Genomic DNA, 22,032 nt, shown 5'->3' on the forward strand with positions numbered 1-22,032 from the left:
GGGAGCCCAGAACTGGACACAGCACTGCAGATGGGGCCTCCCCAGGGCAGAGCAGAGGGGCAGCAGAACCTCCCTCGCCCTGCTGCCCGCACTCCTCTTCACGCACCTCACAGCGGCGGGGTCCGCTGCGAGGCGGCTCCCGGCGGGGGGGGGGGCGGGGCTCGCCGCCATTTTCGCGCCCCCGGGGGCGGGGCCGGGGGGCGGGGCCTCGCCGCCTCACGCCGCGGCCATGGCGGGCTGGGTGAGGGAGCTGGAGCGGCGGGGCGGGCCGGCGCTGCGGCTGCAGCAGCGGGAGGCGGGCGGCGTGGGCTGCGTGGTGTGGGACGCGGCGCTGGTGCTGGCCAAGTTCCTGGAGACCGGCGCTTGCCCCCTGGCCAGCCGCCACGTCCTGGAGCTGGGAGCCGGCACCGGGGCTGTCGGCATCATGGCGGCCACGCTGGGGTGAGCGGCGGGCGGCGGGGGGCTGCGGGAGGCCGGGGTCCCCCCGCCTCTCCTCCCGCTGCGTTGCCTTGGCGGGGCTGAAACCCGCTCGGTTCTCACCGCCGTGACCGTGGGCTGCGCGCGTTGCAGGGCCGACGTGACGGTCACCGACCTGGAGGAGCTGCAGGAGCTGCTGGCGGCCAACATCGAGAGCAACAGGCACCTGGTGACCGGGGCGGTGCGGGCCCAGGTACTGAAATGGTTGGTATCAGCCCGCGCTGCTGCTGCTCGGCACCCGCCGCCCCACCGGGTGCCGCAGTGCCCACAGAGACTGGCGTCTCTTCCGTGGTTAAATTCTCAGAGACTCACGTCTCTTCCATGGTTGAATTCCCAGAGAAACTCGCGTCTCTCCCATGGTTAAATTCCCAAAGAGACTCGCGTCTCTTTCGTGATTGAATTCCCGAAGAAACTCAGGTCTCTTCCATGGTTGCATTCCCAGAGAGATTCGGGTCTCTTCCATGGTTAAATTCCCAAAGAGACTCACGTCTCTTCCATGGTTGAATTCCCAGAGACTTGGGTGTCTTCCATGATTGAATTCCTGAAGAGACTTGCATCTCTTCCATGCTTAAATTCCCAAAGTGTCTTGGGTCTCTTCCGTGGTTGAATTCCCAAAGAGACTTGGGTCTCTTCTGTGATTGAATTCCCAGAGACTTGCATCTCTTCCATGCTTAAATTCCCAAAGAGACTCAGGTCTATTCCATGATTAAATTCCCAAAGAAACTCACGTCTCTTCCATGGTCGAATTCCCGAAGAGACTCAGGTCTCTTCCATGGTTAAATTCGCAAAGAGACTTGGTTCTCTTCTGTGGTTGAATTCCCAAAAGAGACTCAGGTCTATTCTGTGGTTAAATTCCCAAAGAAATTCGTGTCTCTTCCGTGGTTGAATTCCCAGATAGACTTGGGTCTCTCCTTAGTTGAATTGGCAGAGAGACTCAGCTCTCTTCCATGGTTAAATTCCCAGAGACTCGGGTCTCTTCCATGGTTGAATTCCCAAAGAGACTTGGGTCTCTTCCGTGATTAAATTCCCAGAGTCTTGGGTCTCTTTCATGGTTAAATTCCCAAAGAGACTCGGGACCACTGCGCTTGAAGCGAGCCCGGTGTCACACCGTAGTACTTTACTCTCAGTATTATGTGTTTTATTATTACTGAAACTTGTTTTCAACTTTTTTTTTTGTTTTTTGCTTCTTTCTAGGGGTGAAGATGTGACAGAATTTCAGCCCCCCCCTGATTATATACTCATGGCTGATTGCATTTACTACGAGGAGGTGAGTGAGGACTTTGCAAAGCCCGTGTGGAAATCTTCCTTGGGAAGGGCACGGGTTTCAAGTGAGAAGTATTCAAGTCAATACTGTGCTTGCATCTGGGTCCCCGTAGTTTAGAGGAGTGTGTAGAACGAGACTGGGAAAGGTATTTTTAACAGGTTCGAGGCCATTGGAGATTCAGCCAGAGACTCTTAGGTTTAAAAAAACCCCACATGCTATTGGGGGGGCACTTTTTTTACATTGGGAATGAAGTGTAAAGCCAATTGTTGTGACTGGTATCAGCTGCCCCACACGTTGGTGAGTGAGGTTGAACAGTGCCGTGTCCGCACTGCTTGGGTGCTCATCAGGCTTCCCTCGGCGAGGTAAAAGCAGCAGTCATGCTCCAGCCAAGCGGTTGCTGGAGTCGGCCCCGTCTCCTGGGCTGGAGCTCTGTGAGCTGCGCACGGAGAGCTAAGAGATGTTGCAAGAAACGGGGGACAACCTGAAGAACCCCCTGTCCCAGTGCCCTGTCCGTGGGCTTACCAGCCCCGTGCGCTGGCTCCCCGCGTGTTGGTCCTGCGTCCGGGTGTAGTGGTCTGGATCGGAGCCCCGTTCCCAGAACGGGTGGGAAAACGCTCGCTTTTGAAACACGTCAACAAATAGCTGTTCTTGGGTGCTTCGAGGGGATGCCCAGTCAGCGGTGTGGGATGTTTGGGCTTTGATGCCAGTTCGGTTTGCTTGGTCAGCCGGTGAAAATCCTCTCCTGTGCAGTCGCGCTTTCTCCTCTGCTTGCCAGCTTGCCCCCATGTTCTTTTCGTCCTAGATAAAGTGCTAAAAATAATTCCCTGAAAAGCAAAACTGGAAACTTCTCTCTTGGGTGAAGACTTTCTCTAGTTAGAGGGTATCGTACCAGTAAAATGAACTTGAAAAATCTAAGTGGGAAATACTTAACCTCTTTTGGGCAGTCGTTAGAACCGCTGCTGAAGACACTGAAAGACCTGACTGGCCCCGATACGTGCGTCTTGTGCTGTTACGAACAGAGGACTGTGGGAAAGAATCCTGAAATTGAGAGAAAATACTTTGAGGTAAGTGTTTTTTAACGCCTGGTTTTTGAACACCGGGAGCGTAGCTTGGCGGTAAGAAGGACTCTGTGTTGGATCAGCTGAACGTCGACGGATTTGCTACACGCACAAACTCCGTTGACCGCACAAAGCAGAGTTTGTAGCAGGAGAAGCACTTTTCTCTTTAGATGGGGATGAAAATGGGGATGGTAACTCTGGAAGTTACTGTCCAGCTTATCAGTAGAGACTTTCTGGACGCTTACTGACATTTCCTTCCCCCAAAAGGTCAAACTAAGCGTTCTTGCCTCACTAATCTCAGCTGTATTGATGCTTTCGATCCAGGCAGCCAGCCTTGCACGGGCTGTTGAAAGCCTCTCTGGCTTGTGCCACCTTCCAGATTCGCAAAAGGGCCACCCTGCGTGAAGCAGTGTCTGTGACAATCAAAACAGAGTCGTTTTTGTAGGAGCAAGTGAATTAGCGGCTGGTTGCCACCTTCTTTCTTTCTGCAGTGGTTGTCTTGGTGTAACCAGAGGTTATCAGGAGGATTAAAAATTAGTCTGGTGACAATTTGTTTTCCTTTATCATCTTCCATTGAAAGCAGAGGGAAAACAGAGGTAAAGTTTTCAGGAGTAGCTCAGGAACTCAAGGCTCTTTGCGAAGTGATACAGCTGCTTTTGCAAAAATTTCCCTCCTCTACTAAGAGAGCATTAGTAGGTGATGTAATTAAATAGTCCAGCTGGATCTTCTGTGCAGGTAAAGACAAGGAACACGGGTGTCAGCGAAATCCCTCCTGGGGCTGTGGGGTTGATGGTCCCTGCAGGATTGAACTCTGCACCCGTGAAGTCTGCTGAAAAGCAGCCCTTGTGCGGGAGTACCGGGTTATACGTAATGACGACACTGCCAAAAAGGGGAAGGGCAGGAATTCCAGGGCGATTTGTACGTGCTAATTAAAGCACCTCTGCGATAATTAGCCGTGCCTCGAACTCTTGTGGGGACCTGACCGTGAGGAGGGCTGCTGGGATGGAGATCAGCGCTGGTGAGGTGCCACTCCCACAAGAAACACAATAGGTGTAGGTGTTTCTGACCGATTCCTGCGTTCTTGTGATTTATTTCCTTCCTTAGCTTGCCAGGGTTCCGCCAAGTTACTCTGAGTACGTTGCAGAGTCGATGCTGGGGGTTTTTTAGCCTCTTTCCCCTCTCCCCGCCCCTCCAGCTGAGAAGGTTGGCAGAGGCAGACGCTGTGGTTTGGCTCAGCGCTGTGGAGACCGGAGGGAGCAAAATGTTTCATCGCCAGCTTTTAGATTTTTCTTAAACGTTGCGAGGTGCCTGTAGCTTTGAATGGGCGGTGGAGCCGTAAAAACGAGGGCAAACGAGGGGAAAAATGGCTGGGACATTTGTAGGGGGCTGTGGTGGAACGGCCCGAGCGTGGTGGGTCCAGCCTCCGCCGGCTGCGTGCCCTGGTGCCCGCCGTTCAGAGGGGCAGCCGGTGTCACCGGAGTTGTTCTGTGTGTTCTCCGCTACCCAGCTGCTCCAGGTGGACTTCGAGCTGGAAGAGATTCCCCTGGAGAAGCACGACGAGGAGTACCGCAGCGAGGACATTCGTATCGTGGCTATCCGCCGGAAGCCAGCGGTAGGTTAACGTTCACGGGCGCGGCGAACGCTGCCAGGAGTTGACGGAGCCGCTGTTTCCTTGGCATGGTGCGAGCGTTCCAGGGGCGAAGCTCTAAACTGGCTGCGAAATACCGCGAGGGATTCTGACGCTGCGGACCAGAGCCGTGCCGGCAGAGAGGAGCTCCGGCCTGCCGAAACCCAGCGCTGTGCCCGGGGCCGGCCTTTGCCTGCAGCAGCACCGTCACTGAGCTGCGCGCCGACTTTCTGCTCCGCTTCCGCGCTCTGTAGCGCGGTGGGATCTCCAAACTGGAGTCTGGAGGCACCAAAGTAATAAAAGTAACGTGCCAACTGCTGCTTTACGTCCTGTGTGCTCTGCGGTGCGGCCCCCTCCCCACAGCCGGTCTCCGGAGGTGGCACTCGGCGCCTGTCCGGGCTGGGTAGATGACTTTTTGGTTAATTGACGGAGCAGACGGTCACGCATGAAAAAAGTCTTTTGCATATTGTGCTGACACAAGACGTGGCTCCAGCGCTTGAACAGAAACGGGCCGCTTAAAAAATCCGTGCTTTGTTTTTTGTTTTTGCCTTTTTTTAAAAAAAAAAAATCTCTTCACAGAATTTTCCATCGTGGGATCTGTGACCACAGCGCCTGCCCTCCGGCAGCTGGTAGAGCTCTGGGGAAGAGGGAGAGGGTATGGAACAACGCCGCAGCGGGACTGTCTCCGGTGTGGTTGGTGACTCAGCTGCGGAACGGCTCCTCGGTGGTGGCCTTGGCACGAGGCGCCCGAAGAAGTGGGCTCGTGGGACGAGACGCAGCGACGGCTCCTGCCGAGAGGGCAGGCTGAGCTCCTGGTGTCTGCAGGCTGAGGCAGAGGAGGGCAGAAAACGGACCCGGAGCTTCGCCCAGAGCCGCGCTGGGTTGTGTGTTCTGGTTGGTTTTGCCGGGCAGAGCTGAGGACACCGCGCAGAAGTCTCTGCGGGGAGAAAGCTGCGAGCGGGCTCTGTCTCACAGCCCCGGAGAGCCGGTCAATAAAACCTCTGCACTTGAGACGGGTCTTGGATGGTGGGGGTTTTCTGTCAGCCTGTGGTTTCTGCGTTGTTCCTGCGGCGCAGAGGTCCAGGGAGTCTCCTTCCAGGCGCAGGGGCTGTCGCGGCGGTGGGTGCTACTCAGCTACAACACGCGACAGTCTTGTTTTAACTCTGCCTTCTGACTCCCCCTGCGCTTTGCTGGTGGAAGGATCTGCAGCGTTAATGTTTAACGCCTTCTGGTGAGCGAGCTCGTTGTTGCCGTTGCTGTTCCTCACCGAGCTGCCTCTTCTTGTTGGCTTTGAGGTTTGGCTTCAAAGGCAATCTCACTTTGCTCGGCAGCGGATGAGGTTCAACAAGGGCAAGGGCAGGGTCCTGCAACTGGGGAGGAACAACCCCAGGCACCAGTACGGGCTGGGGCGGACCTGCTGGAGAGCAGCTCTGTGGAGAGGGACTGGGAGTGCTGGGGGACAACAGGGTGACCATGAGCCAGCAGTGTGCCCTGGCTGCCAAGAAGGCCAATGGGATCCTGGGGTGCATCAAGAGGAGTGTGGCCAGCAGGTCGAGGGAGGTTCTCCTCCCCCTCTACTCTGCCCTGGTGAGGCCCCATCTGCAGTGCTGTGTCCAGTTCTGGGCTCCCCAGTTCAAGAAAGATGAGGAGCTACTGGAGAGAGTCCAGCGGAGGGCTACGAGGATGATGAGGGCACTGGAGCATCTCTCCTCCGAGGAGAGGCTGAGGGAGCTGGGCTTGTTCAGCCTGGAGAAGAGAAGGCTGAGAGGGGACCTTAGAAATGCTGACAAATATCTGCAGGGTGGGTGTCAGGAGGACGGGGCCAGACTCTTTCCAGTGGTGCCCAGCGACAGGACAAGGGGCAATGGGCACAAACTGAAGCAGAGGAAGCTCCAGCTGAAGATGAGGAAGAGCTTCTTCCCTCTGAGGGTGACGGAGCCCTGGCCCAGGCTGCCCAGGGAGGCTGTGGAGTCTCCTTCTCTGGAGATATTCCAGCCCCGCCTGGACGCGGTGCTGTGCAGCCTGCTCTGGGTGACCCTGCTTGGGCAGGGGGTTGGGCTGGGTGACCCACAGAGGTCCCTGCCAACCCCACCATTCTGTGAGTCTGTGATTCTGTGATCCCGCAGCCCTGCGTGCGTGCCGTGGAAGCAGGTCTGCAGCGATGGAGGTGCTGCTCGGCGTGAATCACAACGGCTGCTTCCCCGAGCCCCTCCTCGCTCACGCCGCGCAGGGGTCCTGCACCACAAACCTGAGCCTTGAAGCTAAATCTGCTGAATTTGCCCCAAAACCTCAGCTACTGCTGTTGGGGGAGCCCTATTCATGGGCACCCAGGCGCTTTGGGCACCTGCCCTGCGCTCGGGCTCGCTCTGTCTCCACCAAGAGCGTTCCTCACGAACTTCGCACGCCGTGAAACGCCGCCCGGGCTTGCAAAGCACCGCAGCGATGAGCAGCGAACGCGCGGCGAAGCGCGAATGCAATTTGTCATAACTGCACGCATGATTTGTTGACTTGTTATGAAAAGAGCTTCTTAATTACCCAGGTGGCCTGCAGGAAGATATTTACTGGCGTGTTTTACGGCAGAAACTTGGGCAGAGCTGTCCGAAGGTGCGCTGGCAGGACGGGGTTTGGTGCCGGCAGAGTGGTTGTGTTTCATCTGCAGGGCCGTGCGATTTCGGCGCTTCCTCTTCTATACGGGCTCGCAGCTCTCTTTCGGAAGAAAAAAGGGAGGAAGTCGTGCTTTGCTCTTCCCCGCGCGCAGCTGCCGGCTGCTGCTCCGGCTTCTGCCGCTGCCGGGTCTCAGCGAAGAGGAAACCACCCTGGAGCAGGGCAGGAGAGGGCTCACGTGTCCCGCTTGTCCCCGTTAGCTTTTTGTCCCAGCTCAGTCCCCTCGGATAATTTCTAGAAGAATTTCAACACCGGCTCGAAGGACGGGGGATGTCCATGTTGGCTCGTTCCCGAGCGGTCCCTGGGTCGAATCTGCGTCCCAGCGACGCCCGCGCTGGTGCCATGGTCCCGCTGGGGCTTTGCCGGGCTACAAGGATGGTGAGGGGACTGGAGCATCTCCCCTACGAGGAGAGGCTGAGGGAGCTGGGGTTGTTCAGCCTGGAGAAGAGAAGGCTGCGAGGGGACCTTAGAAATGCCTACAAATATCTGCAGGGTGGGTGTCAGGAGGATGGGGCCAAACTCTTTCCAGTGGTGCCCAGTGACAGGACAAGGGGCAATGGGCACAAACTGAGGCACAGGAAGTTCCGTCTGAAGATGAGGAAGAACTTCTTCCCTCTGAGGGTGACGGAGCCCTGGCCCAGGCTGCCCAGGGAGGCTGTGGAGTCTTCTTCTCTGGAGATACTCAAGACCCGCCTGGACACGGTGCTGTGCAGCCTGCTGTGGGTGACCCTGCTTCAGCAGGAGGGTTGGACTGGGTGACCCTCAGAGGTCCCTTCCAACCCCTACTATTCTGTGATTCTGTGATTCTGGGCTGCTGCCGCTGCGCTCCGACGGCTGCTGGGGCTTCTCGCTCCCGCTCGGAGCAATGGCTGGGGCTCGTGGGTGCCGTCGGGGATGGAGCGCGGTGTTTAATGCCAGCTCAGCACCAGACACAGAAACTCCTGACCGCTTCTTGTCGCGATATTAGTCACGACACAGCTCAGAAACCTGTGGGACCTCGCGAGATTCACCATTGATGCCCTGTGATTATTTTTTTTCGTTGCTAGGAGGAGCAGGGACATGGGGAAAAAAAAACAAACCCAGAAGTGTAGCAATTTTGTCTGTTTTCTGCAAAAGGGCTGGGGAAGGCTCGCTGGGGCCTGTGGCGGGCGCAGCACCGGTGGGTGAAGGTGATGCCGGCAGGGAGGGTGCGGATGGCAGCTGCCGGCCTCGTTAGCGGCACTTCGAGCCCCGGGTGTTTCACCAGCGAGACCGTGGGGTGCTCGGCGGCGTGGGGACGGGGATGCTCCTCGGCGGTGATGGCTGCGGAGCGGTGCCGGCGTGGCTCCGTGTCCCGCTGCAGGCACGGCCCGGTGAGCGGATGGCGGGACGGGACGGTTTCGCCGGCACCGGGTGCTGCCGTGGCTGCCGGCACGCGGGGCACAGGGCGAGGAGTCGCAGCCTGTGCCAGTTCCTCACCTCCCGGAACGGCGTGGGCTCGGTCCGCTGAGGGCTGGCTGCCCGCACGGTGCCCTGCCATCCCCGGGGCGGGGAAGCCGTCAGACCTCCACCTCGCAGCCCAGCAGCTGGCTCCTTTCACGTCCCGAAACAAAGAAGGAAACAGTTGATTTTCTGCTGCTGAGCAAACAGTGAGATTTTTTGCGACAAAGATACATTAGGAGGAGTGTGGCCAGCAGGGCAAGGGAGGTTCTCCTTCCCCTCTGCTCTGCCCTGGTGAGGCCCCATCTGCAGTGCTGTGTCCAGTGCTGGGCTCCCCAGTTCAAGAAAGATGAGGAGCTACTGGAGAGAGTCCAGCGCAGGGCTATGAGGATGAGGAGGGGACTGGAGCATCTCTCCTCCGAGGAGAGGTTGAGGGAGGTGGGCTTGTTCAGCCTGAAGAAGAGAAGGCTGAGAGGGGACCTTAGAAATGCCTACAAATATCTGCAGGGTGGGTGTCAGGAGGACAGGGCCAGGCTCTTTCCAGTGGTGCCCAGCGACAGGACAAGGGGCAACGGGCACAAACTGAAGCAGAGGAAGCTCCAGCTGAAGATGAGGAAGAACTTCTTCCCTCTGAGGGTGACAGAGCCCTGGCCCAGGCTGCCCAGGGAGGTTGTGGAGTCTCCTTCTCTGGAGATATTCAAGACCTGCCTGGACAAGGTCCTGTGCAGCCTGCTGTAGGTGACCCTGCTTCAGCAGGAGGGTTGGACTAGATGACCCACAGAGGTCCCTTCCAACCCCTACTATTCTGTGATTCTGTGATTCTGTGAGTGAGGGAGAAGAGAGCAGTGGCGGGAGGGAGGTGGGGACGCCCTGGGGAAGCAGCCGGGCTGGGGACAGCCCTTGCCAAGCTGGGATGTGGTCGCTGGTACCCTGCCAGCAGCACCCGTCAGGGCTCAGCACCAGTGGGACGGGGAGGACGCGTGGCGTGGCCCTGCCGGCAGCCGCGGGTTCACCCTGTTCCCTCCTCTCGCCGCCACCAGCCGGGCAGAAGCCACGTTTCTTCCCAGAGCTTCCGTGCCCCGGCCCAGAGGAGGTGTCGCTCGCTGCGATGCCACGCTTGGTGGCCTCGAGGCCCTGTCCTGGCACGTCCCCATCCCGGCACGTCCCCATCCCGGGACGTCCCAGTCCCTGCTGAGCCCGCGCTTCCCATTGTGCCCGAAACCTCTGACTCATCCATCTCTTGGCCGGCGGCCGGGGCCGAGCTGCTCCTCTCCAGTGCCATCCCCGGCGTGTGGCAGGCGCAGCCGCCACCTCACCGGCGTTTCTGTTCCCCTCCGTGGCAGGAATCGGCCGCTTCTCCTCCCGTCCTCCGGCTCAGCTTCTGCAGATCCCAGCCTGAGGGCCGTGGGGCAGGGGGTTAATTCACCTCTGGTTAGGACCTGTCCTGCCCTTAGGGGAGAAGAGTGCGGTTGTGTCCCTGACGGGGAGCGATATGGGGTTCAGCGTGACCTGGACAGGCTGGAAAGCTGGGCAGAGAGGAACCTGATGAGGTTCAACAAAGGCAAATGCAGGGTCCTGCACCTGGGGAGGAACAACCCCAGGCACCAGTACAGGCTTGGGGCGGACCTGCTGGAGAGCAGCTCTGCGGAGAGGGACCTGGGTGTCCTGATGGACGACAGGTTAACCATGAGCCAGCAGTGTGCCCTGGCTGCCAAGAAAGCCAATGGGATCCTGGGGTGCATCAAGAAGAGTGTGGCCAGCAGGACGAGGGAGGTTCTCCTTCCCCTCTACACTGCCCTGGTGAGGCCCCATCTGCAGTGTTGTGTCCAGTTCTGGGCTCCCCAGTTCAAAAAAGATGAGGAGCTACTGGAGAGAGTCCAGTGCAGGGCTACAAGGATGATGAGGGGAGTGGAGCATCTCTCCTACGAGGAGAGGCTGAGGGAGCTGGGCTTGTTCAGCCTGAAGAAGAGAAGGCTGCGAGGGGACCTAATAAATGCTTATAAATATCTGAAGGGTGGGTGTCAGGAGGACGGGGCCAGACTCTTTTCAGTGGTGCCCAGCGACAGGACAAGGGGCAACGGGCACAAACTGAAGCAGAGGAAGCTCCAGCTGAAGATGAGGAAGAACTTCTTCCCTCTGAGGGTGACGGAGCCCTGGCCCAGGCTGCCCAGGGAGGCTGTGGAGTCTCCTTCTCTGGAGATATTCCAGCCCCGCCTGGACGCGGTGCTGTGCAGCCTGCTCTGGGTGACCCTGCTTGGGCAGGGGGTTGGGCTGGGTGACCCACAGAGGGCCCTGCCAACCCCAACATTCTGTGATTCTGTGATTCTGTGACCCCGGGATATGACCCCAGGCTGGCTGACTGCTCCCCACCTCGCCATACGCATCCTGGCCTCCATGCTAGGACCAGTTTTCATGCCGGGGTGATGCACGGAGCCATTCCCAGTGCGGGCCCCGGGGATCCGCTCCGAAGCCGCGGGTGAAGTGGTTCGTGATGGTTTTCTGCACGTGACGTGGCGGCGGCCGTGGGTTTTGCCCCCCAGCACGGGCTGGCAGCGCGGGCTCGACCCCGCCGACGTGTGCAGGCGCGTTGTCCACACGTCCCCGTGGATTCCCAAGCTCCAGCCGTCCCCCCTCAGTGCAGGGTCCCGTAAGGTGCCTTAAATAAAAATAAAACAGAGAAATAACCCGGCACGCGCTGCGCTGAGCATCGCCACTCCCGTGCCCGGTGGGGCGTCCCGGAGGGGCTTCGGGCTCTGCCGCCTCTCGATGCCGGCGCATCCACCACCCCCAGCCCGGGCCAGGGTTCGAGCTCACGAGCAAGGTGCCATCAGGCAGAGGTCAATCCGGCAGCCAGGCCTGCGGCGGGGAGGCTGCAGCTCCAAAAAGCCGTGTTTTGGGTGCCACCTCCATCCGCCTTCCTGCACTCCCCGAACCCTCCTGGTGGTGACACCCATGGCAGGGAGCAGGGCTCGGCTGTCCCCCGGCTGCTGCCACCGCGCCCAGCACGCTCCGGTGCTAAACCCGGCTTGCCTGGGTTTTGAGGGAGTGCAGCACATTTTTGGGACGTGCGTTATCTGGGGGGAGTACACTGTTTTTGGCAGAGTAGCGTGGGTTCAGGGGCTGCTTCCCACCTTGGATCTCAGCCTGCAGGACCTGGAGACCTCCAAGGGCCCTCGTGTGAGAGGAAGCCAAGTGGGACAGGGCAGGCGGGAGCCAGGAGGTTCCCATGGGAGCTGGGAGGATCCCATCGCCCCGTCCCCGCCACCCCATGCCCACCACCTCGTCCCCACCATCTTATCCCCACCACCTCATCCCCACCACCCCGTCCCCACCATCCCGTCCCCACCACCTCGTCCCCACCACCTCATCCCCACCACCCCGTCCCCACCACCTCGTCCCCACAGCCCCATCCCCACCACCTCATCCCCACCACTCTGTCCCCACCACCCCGTCCCCACCACCCCGTCCCTACCACCTCATCCTCACAGCCCCATGCCCACCACCTCATCCCTACCACTCTGTCCCCACCACCCCATCCCCACCATCTACCAGAGTAGCGTGGGTTCAGGGGCTGCTTCCCACCTTGGATCTCAGCCTGCAGGACCTGGAGACCTCCAAGGGCCCTCGTGTGAGAGGAAGCCAAGTGGGACAGGGCAGGCGGGAGCCAGGAGGTTCCCATGGGAGCTGGGAGGATCCCATCGCCCCGTCCCCGCCACCCCATGCCCACCACCTCGTCCCCACCATCTTATCCCCACCACCTCATCCCCACCACCCCGTCCCCACCATCCCGTCCCCACCACCTCGTCCCCACCACCCCATCCCCACCACCTCGTCCCCACCACCCCATCCCCACCACCTCATCCCCACCACCCCGTCCCCACCATCCCGTCCCCACCACCTCGTCCCCACCACCCCATCCCCACCACCTCGTCCCCACCACCTCGTCCCCACCACCCCGTCCCCACCACCCTGTCCCTACCACCTCATCCCCACAGCCCCATGCCCACCACCTCATCCCTACCACCCCGTCCCCACCATCTCGTCCCCACAGCCCCATCCTCACCACCTCATCCCCACCACCTCATCCCCACCACCCCACCCTCACCATCCTGTCCCCACCACCTTCATCCCCATGGCCCCGTCCCCACCACCTCATCCTCACCACCCTGTCCCCACCACCTTCGTCCCCATGGCCCCATCCCCACCACCTCATTCTCGCCGCCCCGTCCCCACCACCTTGTCCCCACCATCTCGTTCCCACCACCCCGTCCCCACCACCCCACCCTCACCACCCCATCCCCACCACCTTGTCCCCACAGCCGTGTCCCCACCACCCCACCCTCACCGTCCCGTCCCCACCACCCCATCCCCACCACTTTGTCCCCATGGCCCCATCCCCGCCACCCTGTCCTCACCACCTCATCCCCATGACCCCATCCCCATGGCCCCGTCCCCACCACCCACGCCGTGGCTGAGTCACTCCCGCAGGTTCGGTGCTTCCTGCCCCGACGCGCAGGAGCTCCCCGGGGCGGTTTCGCACCCAGTGCCCCGTTTCCTCGGCCAGCCCGGTTCAGGGGCCCAGTTTCCTTCTGATCTGAGTGAAAAGAAGGAGTTAAGCAGCCACAGGCTCCTGTGGATTTGGGCCAGATATTTAAAGCTCCGTGGCTGGGAAAGGAAAGGGGAGGTGTGATGCTCTCCAAACGCTCTCCGCAAACACCTCGGAGGCTCCCGCTGCCGGCGCCGTCCCCACGCTGGTGGGGGGAGAGGCAAGAAAACGCCTTGCTCCTATTTTTAGCTCTTCGATGGTGTCGTTAGAATAATCTGGGATTGGAAAACGTGGCTGTGCAAAAATTACCCGGCAAGGCAAAACCCAAAATGTGAAGGTCTGGGATGCTGCAGGGTAAAGGTGATGGGGACGGAGCGGCCGTGGTCAAGCGGGAGCTGCCCGGGTGGCGATGGGGCCGCGCCGCCCCGAAGCGGCACGGAGCAATTTAATAGACCCGTCCTTAATGATGTCCCAGGGGAGGGGGGTTTAAATTAGAGCCGAGGTGGCTCCCGGGGCGGGTTATCCAGGCCAGCGGGACGCGCTCAGCCCTGGGGACGCCGCCGCAGCCTTGTCCGCGATGCCACCGGGCTCCTCGCCCTCCCCACGGCCGTGTCCCCTCCGGAGCCGGCAATGAAATAACCCACAAGGGCTGAGCGCTGTACGAAGAGCTGAGCTGAGCAGGGGAGCTCAGCGAGGCCTCGTCAGCGGATGTCCCCCCGCCGAACCAAGACCAAACCGGTCGAAATTACAGAATCACAGAATCACAGAATAGTAGGGGTTGGAAGGGACCTCTGTGGGTCATCTAGTCCAACCCTCCTGCCGAAGCAGGGTCACCTACAGCAGGCTGCACAGGATCTTGTCCAGGCGGGTCTTGAATATCTCCAGAGAAGGAGACTCCACAACCTCCCTGGGCAGCCTGTTCCAGTGCTCCGTCACCCTCAGAGGGAAGAAGTTCCTCCTCATGTTCAGCTGGAACTTCCTGTGCCTCAGTTTGTGCCCATTGCCCCTTGTCCTGTCACTGGGCACTACTGAAAAGAGCTTGGCCCCATCCTCCTGACACCCACCCTTCAGATATTTGTAGGCATTTATAAGGTCCCCTCGCAGCCTTCTCTTCTTCAGGCTGAACAAGCCCAGTTCCCTCAACCTCTCCTCGTAGTGGAGATGCTCCAGTCCCCTCACCATCCTTGTAGCCCTCCACTGGACTCTCTCCAGTAGCTCTTCATCTTTCTTGAACTGGGGAGCCCAGAACTGGACACAGTACTCCAGATGAGGCCTCACCAGGGCAGTGTAGAGGGGAAGGAGAACCTCCCTTGTCCTGCTGGCCACACTCTTCTTGATGCACCCCAGGATCCCATTGGCTTTCTTGGCAGCCAGGGCACACTGCTGGCTCATGGTTAACCTGTCGTCCACCAGGACACCCAGGTCCCTCTCCGCAGAGCTGCTCTCCAGCAGGTCCACCCCAAGCCTGTACTGGTGCATGAGGTTGTTCCTCCCCAGGTGCAGGACCCTGCACTTGCCCTTGTTGAACCTCATCAGGTTCCTCTCTGCCCAGCTCTCCAGCCTATCCAGGTCACGCTGAATGGCAGCACAGCCTTCTGGTGTATCTACCACACCTCCCAGTTTGGTGTCATCAGCAAACTTGCTGAGGGTACATTCTAACTCTTCATCCAGGTCATTGATGAAGAAGTTAAACAAGACTGGGCCCAGTACTGACCCCTGAGGGACACCACTTGTCACCAGCCTCCAACTAGACTCAGCGCCGCTGATGACAACCCTCTGAGTTCTGCCATTCAGCCAGTTCTCAATCCACCTCACCGACCACTCATCCAGCCCACACTTCCTCAGCTTCCCCAGGAGGATATCATGGGAGACTGTGTCGAAAGCCTTGCTGAAGTCAAGGTAGACAACATCCACGGCTCTCCCTTCGTCTACCCAGCCAGTCATGTCATCGTAGAAAGCTATCAGATTGGTCAGGCATGATTTCCCCTTGGTGAATCCATGCTGACTACTCCTGATAACCTTCTTTTCTTCCACTTGCTTCATGATGGCCTCCAGGATAAGCTGCTCCATCACCTTTCCCGGGATGGAGGTGAGGCTGACCGGCCTGTAATTCCCTGGGTCCTCCTTCTTGCCCTTTTTGAAGATTGGAGTGACATTGGCCTTTCTCCAGTCCTCGGGCACCTCTCCTGTCCTCCAGGACCTCTCAAAGATGATGGAGAGTGGCTCAGCAATGACATCCGCCAGCTCCCTCAGCACTCGTGGGTGCATTCCATCGGGGCCCATGGATTTGTGGACGTCCAGATCGCTTAAGCGATCCCTCACACAGTCCTCCTCGACCAAGGGAAATTACACCCAGAACTCACATCCCTCCGAGCCGGAGCTCGTGCAGGAGCCCTGGCCGCAGGCACGGCGCCAGCTTCCAGCCACCCTCCGCCCCGCACGGGTCTCCTGCCCTCGTCCTGCTTTGGCCCTTGGACAGCTTGGCAAAGTCCAAAGCTAAACATTAGCTCAGGTCTTGGAGCAGGTGCCGGTGGCCGATGGACCACCCTAAGCCGTGCCCCGGCCAGGTTGAACCTACAGAATCACGGAGTCGTGGAATAGCTGACCCTTCCCAGGCCATCTGGTCCAACCCCCTGCAGCGAGCAGGGACATCTTCACCTGGGTCAGGGCGCTGAGAGCCTCGTCCAACCTGGCCTTCGGTGTTTCCAGGGATGGGGCATCGACCACCCCTCTGGGCAACCTGGGCCAGGGCCTCACCACCATTATCATAAAGAATTTCTTCCCTCTATCCAGTCTGAATCTCCCCTCTCTCAAACTTGTCCTATCCCCCCTTGTCCTATCACCCCATGCCCTTGTCCCAGCCCCTCTCCAGCTCTCTTGCAGCCCCTCCAGGCACTGGCAGCTGCTCTAAGGTCTCCCCGCAGCCTTCTCCTCCCCAGGCTGAGCAGCCCCAGCTCTCCCAGCCTTTCCTCCCAGCAGAGGGGTTCCAGCCCTCGCATCATTGCTGGGGCCTCCTCTGGCCCCGCTCCCACAGCTCCAGCTCTGCCCTGTGCTGAGGGCTCCAGAGCTGGACGCAGGACTCCCAGGGGGGTCTCAGCAGAGCGGGGCAGAGGGGCAGAATCCCCTCCCTCGCCCTGTGCCCACGCTGCTGGGGATGCAGCCCAGGGCATGGTTGGCCTGCTGGGCTTCCAGCACACGCTGATGGGTCACCCAGCACCCCGAAGTCCTTCTCCTCAGGGCTGCTCTCCATCCCTTCATCCCCCACCCTGTATTGATACCGGGGGTTGCCCTGACCCATGCACAGGACCTTGCACTTGGCTTTGTTGAACTTCATGAGGTTCACACAGGCCCACCTCTCCAGCCTGTCCAGGTCCCTCTGGATGGCATCCTGTCCATCAGGCATGTCACCTGCACCACTCAGCTTGGTGTCATCTGCAAACTTGCTGAGGGGGCATTCGATCGTGCTGTGTCACTGGTGGAAAGATCAAACAGCACTGGTCCCAGTACAGACCCCTGAGGGACACCACTTGTCACCGGCATGCATGTGGACATCAAGCCATTGACCACTACCCTTTGGCTGCAACCTTCCAACCAAACAGTCCACCCATCAAATCCCTAGCTCTCCAATTTAGAGAAGGGTGTTGTGAGGGACTGTGTCGAGGTCTTTACAGAAGTCCAGACAGACAACTTCTGTAGCTCTTCCCTTGTCCACTGATGCAGTCACACCATCACAGAAGGCCACTGGGCTGGTCAGGCAGGACTTGCCCTTGGTGAAGCCACGCTGGCTGTCTCAGATCACCTCCCTGTCCTCCATGTGCCTCAGCACAGCTTCTAGGAGGATCTGCTCCATGACCTTCCCGGGCACAGAGGCGAGGCCGACAGGTCAGCAGTTCCCAGCGTTCTCCTTCCTACCCTTTTTAAAAATGGGTGCAATGTTTCCCTTCCTCCAGTCACCGGGGACTTCACCTGACCACTGCGACCTTTCAGATATCATGGAGTGCGGCTTGGCAGCTCCATCAGACAATTCCCTCCGGACTCCATCTGGTCAGGCCCCATAGCCTTACAGATGTTCAGGTTCCTCAGGTGGTCACGAACCTGACCTTGCGTTACAGAGGGAGGGACTTTGCTCCCCCAACCCCCATCTTGCAGTCCATCCACTCGAGAGGTGTGGGAAGAGAGGCCAGTGATGACCGAGGCAAAGGGGTTGTTGAGTACCTCAGCCTTCTCCTCGCCCGCTGTCACCAGTTCTGCAGCCTTGCTGGTCACGGGGGGTACGCTTTCTTTGGCCTTCCTCTTCTGGCTGACATAGCTGTCAAAGCCCTTCTTATTCTCAGCATCCCTTGCCAAATTCAGCTGGTCTCTTGCCTGCCTTTCCCAGTTCCTCACACCTGGGCACTGAGAGCTCCTGCCCTCTACGGAAAGCGTCCTTCAGGCTCTGCCAGCTCTGTTCTGCTCCCCTGCCCCAAAAGGCCATTTCCCAGGGGGTCCTATTGACTCACTCCTTGAAGGGCTGGAAGTCTGCTTTCCTAAAATTCAGGGCCCTGACTTTACGCTTCACCATTTACGCACCTTTTCCCCCAGTCTATGCGCAGAAAGGCGGCGTCTCCCCGGTGGCACGTCCCTGGTGGCGCCCACCAAACCCCGTTCCCAGCACCACGCTGCCTTGGTGCCCTCCACTTCCCCCTTGCGCTGCTCCTCCTTTCTGTCCCACGAGCTTTGGCCGTCCCAAAAATCTCTGATTTCACATCCCGAGCCCGCAGCGCGAGTTCATCCACGTCGCTGCCTTGGCAAAGGTCAACTGGGAAAATGGGAAAGAAAAAGAATCAAGAAGAGTGTGGCCAGCAGGACGAGAGAGGTTCTCCTTCCCCTCTACACTGCCCTAGTGAGGCCTCATCTGGAGTACTGTGTCCAGTTCTGGGCCCCCCAGTTCAAGAAAGATGAGGAGCTACTGGAGAGAGTCCAGCGGAGGGCTACGAGGATGAGGAGGGGACTGGAGCATCTCTCCTCCGAGGAGAGGTTGAGGGAGCTGGGCTTGTTCAGCCTGGAGAAGAGAAGGCTGAGAGGGGACCTTAGAAATGCTTACAAATATCTGCAGGGTGGGTGTCAGGAGGATGGGGCCAGGCTCTTTCCAGTGGTGCCCAGCGACAGGACAAGGGGCAACGGGCACAAACTGAAGCAGAGGAAGCTCCAGCTGAAGATGAGGAAGAACTTCTTCCCTCTGAGGGTGACGGAGCCCTGGCCCAGGCTGCCCAGGGAGGCTGTGGAGTCTCCTTCTCTGGAGATATTCCAGCCCCGCCTGGACGCGGTGCTGTGCAGCCTGCTCTGGGTGACCCTGCTTCGGCAGGAGGGTTGGACTAGATGACTCACAGAGGTCCCTTCCAACCCCTACTATTCTGTGATTCTGTGAAAAAAAAAGGTCACCCCATGCAGAGGAACGGCCACGAGCCCCAGACCACCTCCCCTCCCTCAAACCATGGGCTCTGCCTTGCCTGGGCGCACCTCCCGGCTCTCAGAAAGTCCTTTTTTGGGTGAATAAACCCCACCAAAGGACAGGGATGGCTCCTCTCCAGCCCCAGCCGTGCCACCCCATGGCACCCGTCCCCGAGGGACCCCGCGGAGGGTCCCCGTGTGCCGCGACCGCGTTGCCAGCTCCGTTCGAACGCCCGCCAGGCCGGGAGGGAGGAGCGCGATCGTTGCCCGGTTAATTGGATTTGGCCGCTGCGACAGAAGGGCCGGGGATTAGGGCGCAGGGGAGGAATTACCAGTGGGGTCTTTTGTCCCTGGGGGATTTATTGGTGGGGGGCCGACGGACGGCGTTCGACGTCGCGTTCCGGATGGCCGGTGTCATGGCGGGCGGGGATGGGGGGCTGCGGGGTTCACCCCCTTCCACGGACAAATCTCCAGGCTCTGCTGGGCTGAGGGCTCGGTGCCGGGGATGAAGGATGCTCCGGGCACCTCTGCCTGCTCCATCCACGGCCGAGCGACGGGAAGGGGCCGTGTCCCCCGCCATGCACTCCCCAAGTGGTTGGCAGCTCCTGAAACCCACGCGGCAGCGAACGACGGCGTTGTCCTTCGCTGGTGATCCCTGGCGAGGTGATGGGAGTGAGCGGCTCTCGGGGAGGGGGCTGTGCTTTTTGCTCCCGTTTCTTGCTGATGAAGAGCAGCTTGGAGGTTCCCAGCAAGGAGGAAGCACCCAAAATGCCCCGTGAAGGGACTGTGGGTGCTGGTTCCGGCTCCGCATCGGAAGAGGGGGCATCACGGGGGCTGCCACGGAGCTCCCGCTCTGCCAGAGCAGCTGAAACCCCTCATTTCCATGGAAATGAGTGGGAAAGGAGCTTCCCAAATCCTCTGGACTTTGGCCATCCCGCTGCTGAGCTCGCAGGGAACCCGTTGGGACCACCCAACCTGTGAGGGCACGCAGCACCCCAGAGCCAGGGTCTGCCCAAGGCACTGCACACCAACACCTAATTAGTACTAAAATAGCCAAAAAACCACCCCAAACCAAACAGCTGCCACCGTTTGTGGGACTGGATGACCCACAGAGGTCCCTTCCAACCCCTACCATTCTGTGATTCTGTTTTGGGTGCGTGGTGTGGCTGAGCCCCCCCAAAGCCGAGCCAAAGAGATGCTCCAGTCCCCTCCTCATCCTCGCAGCCCTCCGCTGGACTCTCTCCAGTAGCTCCTCATCTTTCTTGAACTGGGGAGCCCAGAACTGGACACAGCACTGCAGATGGGGCCTCACCAGGGCAGAGCAGAGGGAGCTGGATGTCACCAAGTCGCCTCCCTCCTCAGAAGCTGGCCGGGACCACCCAGGGCGTCCCCCGAAACGAAGCATCGGTCGGGCAAACTCGTGTTGCGGCAGTGTCAGGGAATCCCAGGGGCAGGTCCCGGGGAGTCGGTGGTGCTGCAGGAGCTGGGTCGGACACCGCCGTCCTCTCCCACCAGGAAGGTCCTCCCGTATTTACCTTGGGAGACTGGAGAGAGACCACAGACCATCCCTGCTGTGGCCATCCTGCTGCCCAGGGTGGGAAAGCGGCTGCTGGCAGGAGAAGCAGCCGGCACGCTGGCTGGGGAAGCCCCGGGCTCAGCTTGGGGGGGCCCAGGGAGCTGCTCGGCACAGCCCGAGCCGTGCAGGGCGAGTTCGAGCAGTCCGGGAACAGGTAATACCTGCTGCACCTCGTGGCGGGGAGCACGGGCGTAGCTGCCATGGGATGGGTGAAACCCCGCGGCCGAGCCCGCACCTCGCTCCCAGCCGGCCTCAGCCGTGAAAAAATAGGAGGGCGAGGAGCAGAGGGGGTGAGGGGGAAGCGGAGGTGCCCTCGGTGCCCACCACCGCTCTGCTCCGGTGTGAACGCCACGGCGCGGCATTGCCCCATGGCCGGGGAGTGGTGGCTGGGGGGGGGAACAAAACAGCGTGTAGATGTGTTCAAACACCGTGTAGATGTGGCGCTTGGGGACATGGTTTAGCAGGCATGGGGGTGTTGGGGTGACGGTTGGACTTGATGATCTTGGAGGTCTTTTCCAACCTTAACGATTCAATGATTCTATGCGATGTGGGCATCGGCATGGCTGAGAATCACAGAATCACAGAATGGCGGGGGTTGGAAGGGACCTCTGTGGGTCACCCAGCCCAACCCCCTGCCCAAGCAGGGTCACCCAGAGCAGGCTGCACAGCACCGCGTCCAGGCGGGGCTGGAATATCTCCAGAGAAGGAGACTCCACAGCCTCCCTGGGCAGCCTGGGCCAGGGCTCCATCACCCTCAGAGGGAAGAAGTTCTTCCTCATCTTCAGCTGGAGCTTCCTCTGCTTCAGTTTGTGCCCATTGCCCCTTGTCCTGTCACTGGGCACCACTGGAAAGAGTCTGGCCCCGTCCTCCTGACACCCACCCTGCAGATATTTAGAGGCATTTCTAAGGTCCCCTCTCAGCCTTCTCTTCTCCAGGCTGAACAAGCCCAGCTCCCTCAGCCTCTCCTCATAGCAGAGATGCTCCAGTCCCCTCCTCATCCTCATAGCCCTCCGCTGGACTCTCTCCAGTAGTTCCTCGTCTTTCTTGAACTGGGGAGCCCAGAACTGGACACAGCACTGCAGATGGGGCCTCACCAGGGCAGAGTAGAGGGGAAGGAGAACCTCCCTCGCCCTGCTGCCCACACTCCTCTTGATGCACCCCAGGATCCCATTGGCCTTCTTGGCAGCCAGGGCACGCTGCTGGCTCATGGTCACCCTGTCGTCCCCCAGCACACCCAGGGCCCTCTCCGCAGAGCTGCTCTCCAGCAGGTCCGCCCCAAGCCTGTACTTTGAGAAGTCTGAAGCTTTGAGTAATCTCCTTTTGCACCCAAATCCCCACCGCAACACCGACGGGGTCCGGCAAACCCGAGGGTGTGATTCACGGGGGGCCAAACCTGGAGGTCCCATCGGGTCCAGGCTGCAACACGTGGCCGCCGTGCACCGGGCATCGGCGTGGGGTCTGTGTTCAGCCTGACAAATGCCTTCCATGGACAGGTTTTTCCCTGTATCGAAACGTGGGAGAGCGGCAGGGTTTTACGCCGCAGAAAGCGGCGCTCGGCATCCACCGCGCCGGAGTTAATTGGTTTTCTTTATGCTAATTGCGAGGGGAAGTGAAGAATGCCCTTAATTGGAGGGCAACTCAGCCGTGCAGAACCGGGCTCGATTTACCAACCCATGCACGAAAAAAATCCCAGGTTCTCACCCTCGCTGTAGCAACGGGGGGAAACGCCGGATCTACTGCCAGATCTACTGCTCATCCAGCCAAAAAACCCCCCCAGGATGCCCTCCTGGGGGGCAAGCATTACCCTCCTGGGCAAACAGACCCTCCCTGCGGGGAAAATTAAGACCCAAAGCAATATTTGCTGGGGTTTAAAAAGGCTCCTGGGGAGGTTTGGTTGCAAGGGTTGGTTGGTTTCTCCTGGTGCTGAGGAGTCCTGATGGGCCCCCTCTCGTGTGAGACCCAAGACTGAGC

General features: G+C 59.6%; 1 protein-coding gene across 3 annotated transcripts; it reads left to right on the forward strand.

Annotated features, from left to right (window-relative positions):
• Positions 1-229: 229 nt before the first annotated feature.
• VCPKMT (valosin containing protein lysine methyltransferase) lies at positions 230-5,437 on the forward strand. 3 transcript variants are annotated; one of them, XR_012764621.1, is made up of 6 exons: positions 230-441; positions 571-681; positions 1,672-1,744; positions 2,686-2,805; positions 4,307-4,728; positions 5,006-5,437. XR_012764621.1 is itself a non-coding variant. In XM_075427253.1 (6 exons), the coding sequence occupies exons 1-6, from the start codon at positions 230-232 to the stop codon at positions 5,027-5,029; spliced, it is 645 nt and encodes a 214-aa protein (XP_075283368.1). In that variant the 3' UTR covers positions 5,030-5,437. The 3 variants fall into 3 exon arrangements, 2 of the variants coding, with proteins under 2 accessions (XP_075283368.1, XP_075283369.1); XM_075427253.1 differs by having other exon boundaries at positions 4,307-4,411; XM_075427254.1 differs by having other exon boundaries at positions 4,307-4,411; positions 5,053-5,437.
• Positions 5,438-22,032: the final 16,595 nt, after the last annotated feature.

The sequence above is a fragment of the Opisthocomus hoazin genome, chromosome 7, assembly GCF_030867145.1.
Source record: "Opisthocomus hoazin isolate bOpiHoa1 chromosome 7, bOpiHoa1.hap1, whole genome shotgun sequence".
In the NCBI taxonomy this organism is placed as follows: Eukaryota; Metazoa; Chordata; class Aves; order Opisthocomiformes; family Opisthocomidae; genus Opisthocomus; species Opisthocomus hoazin.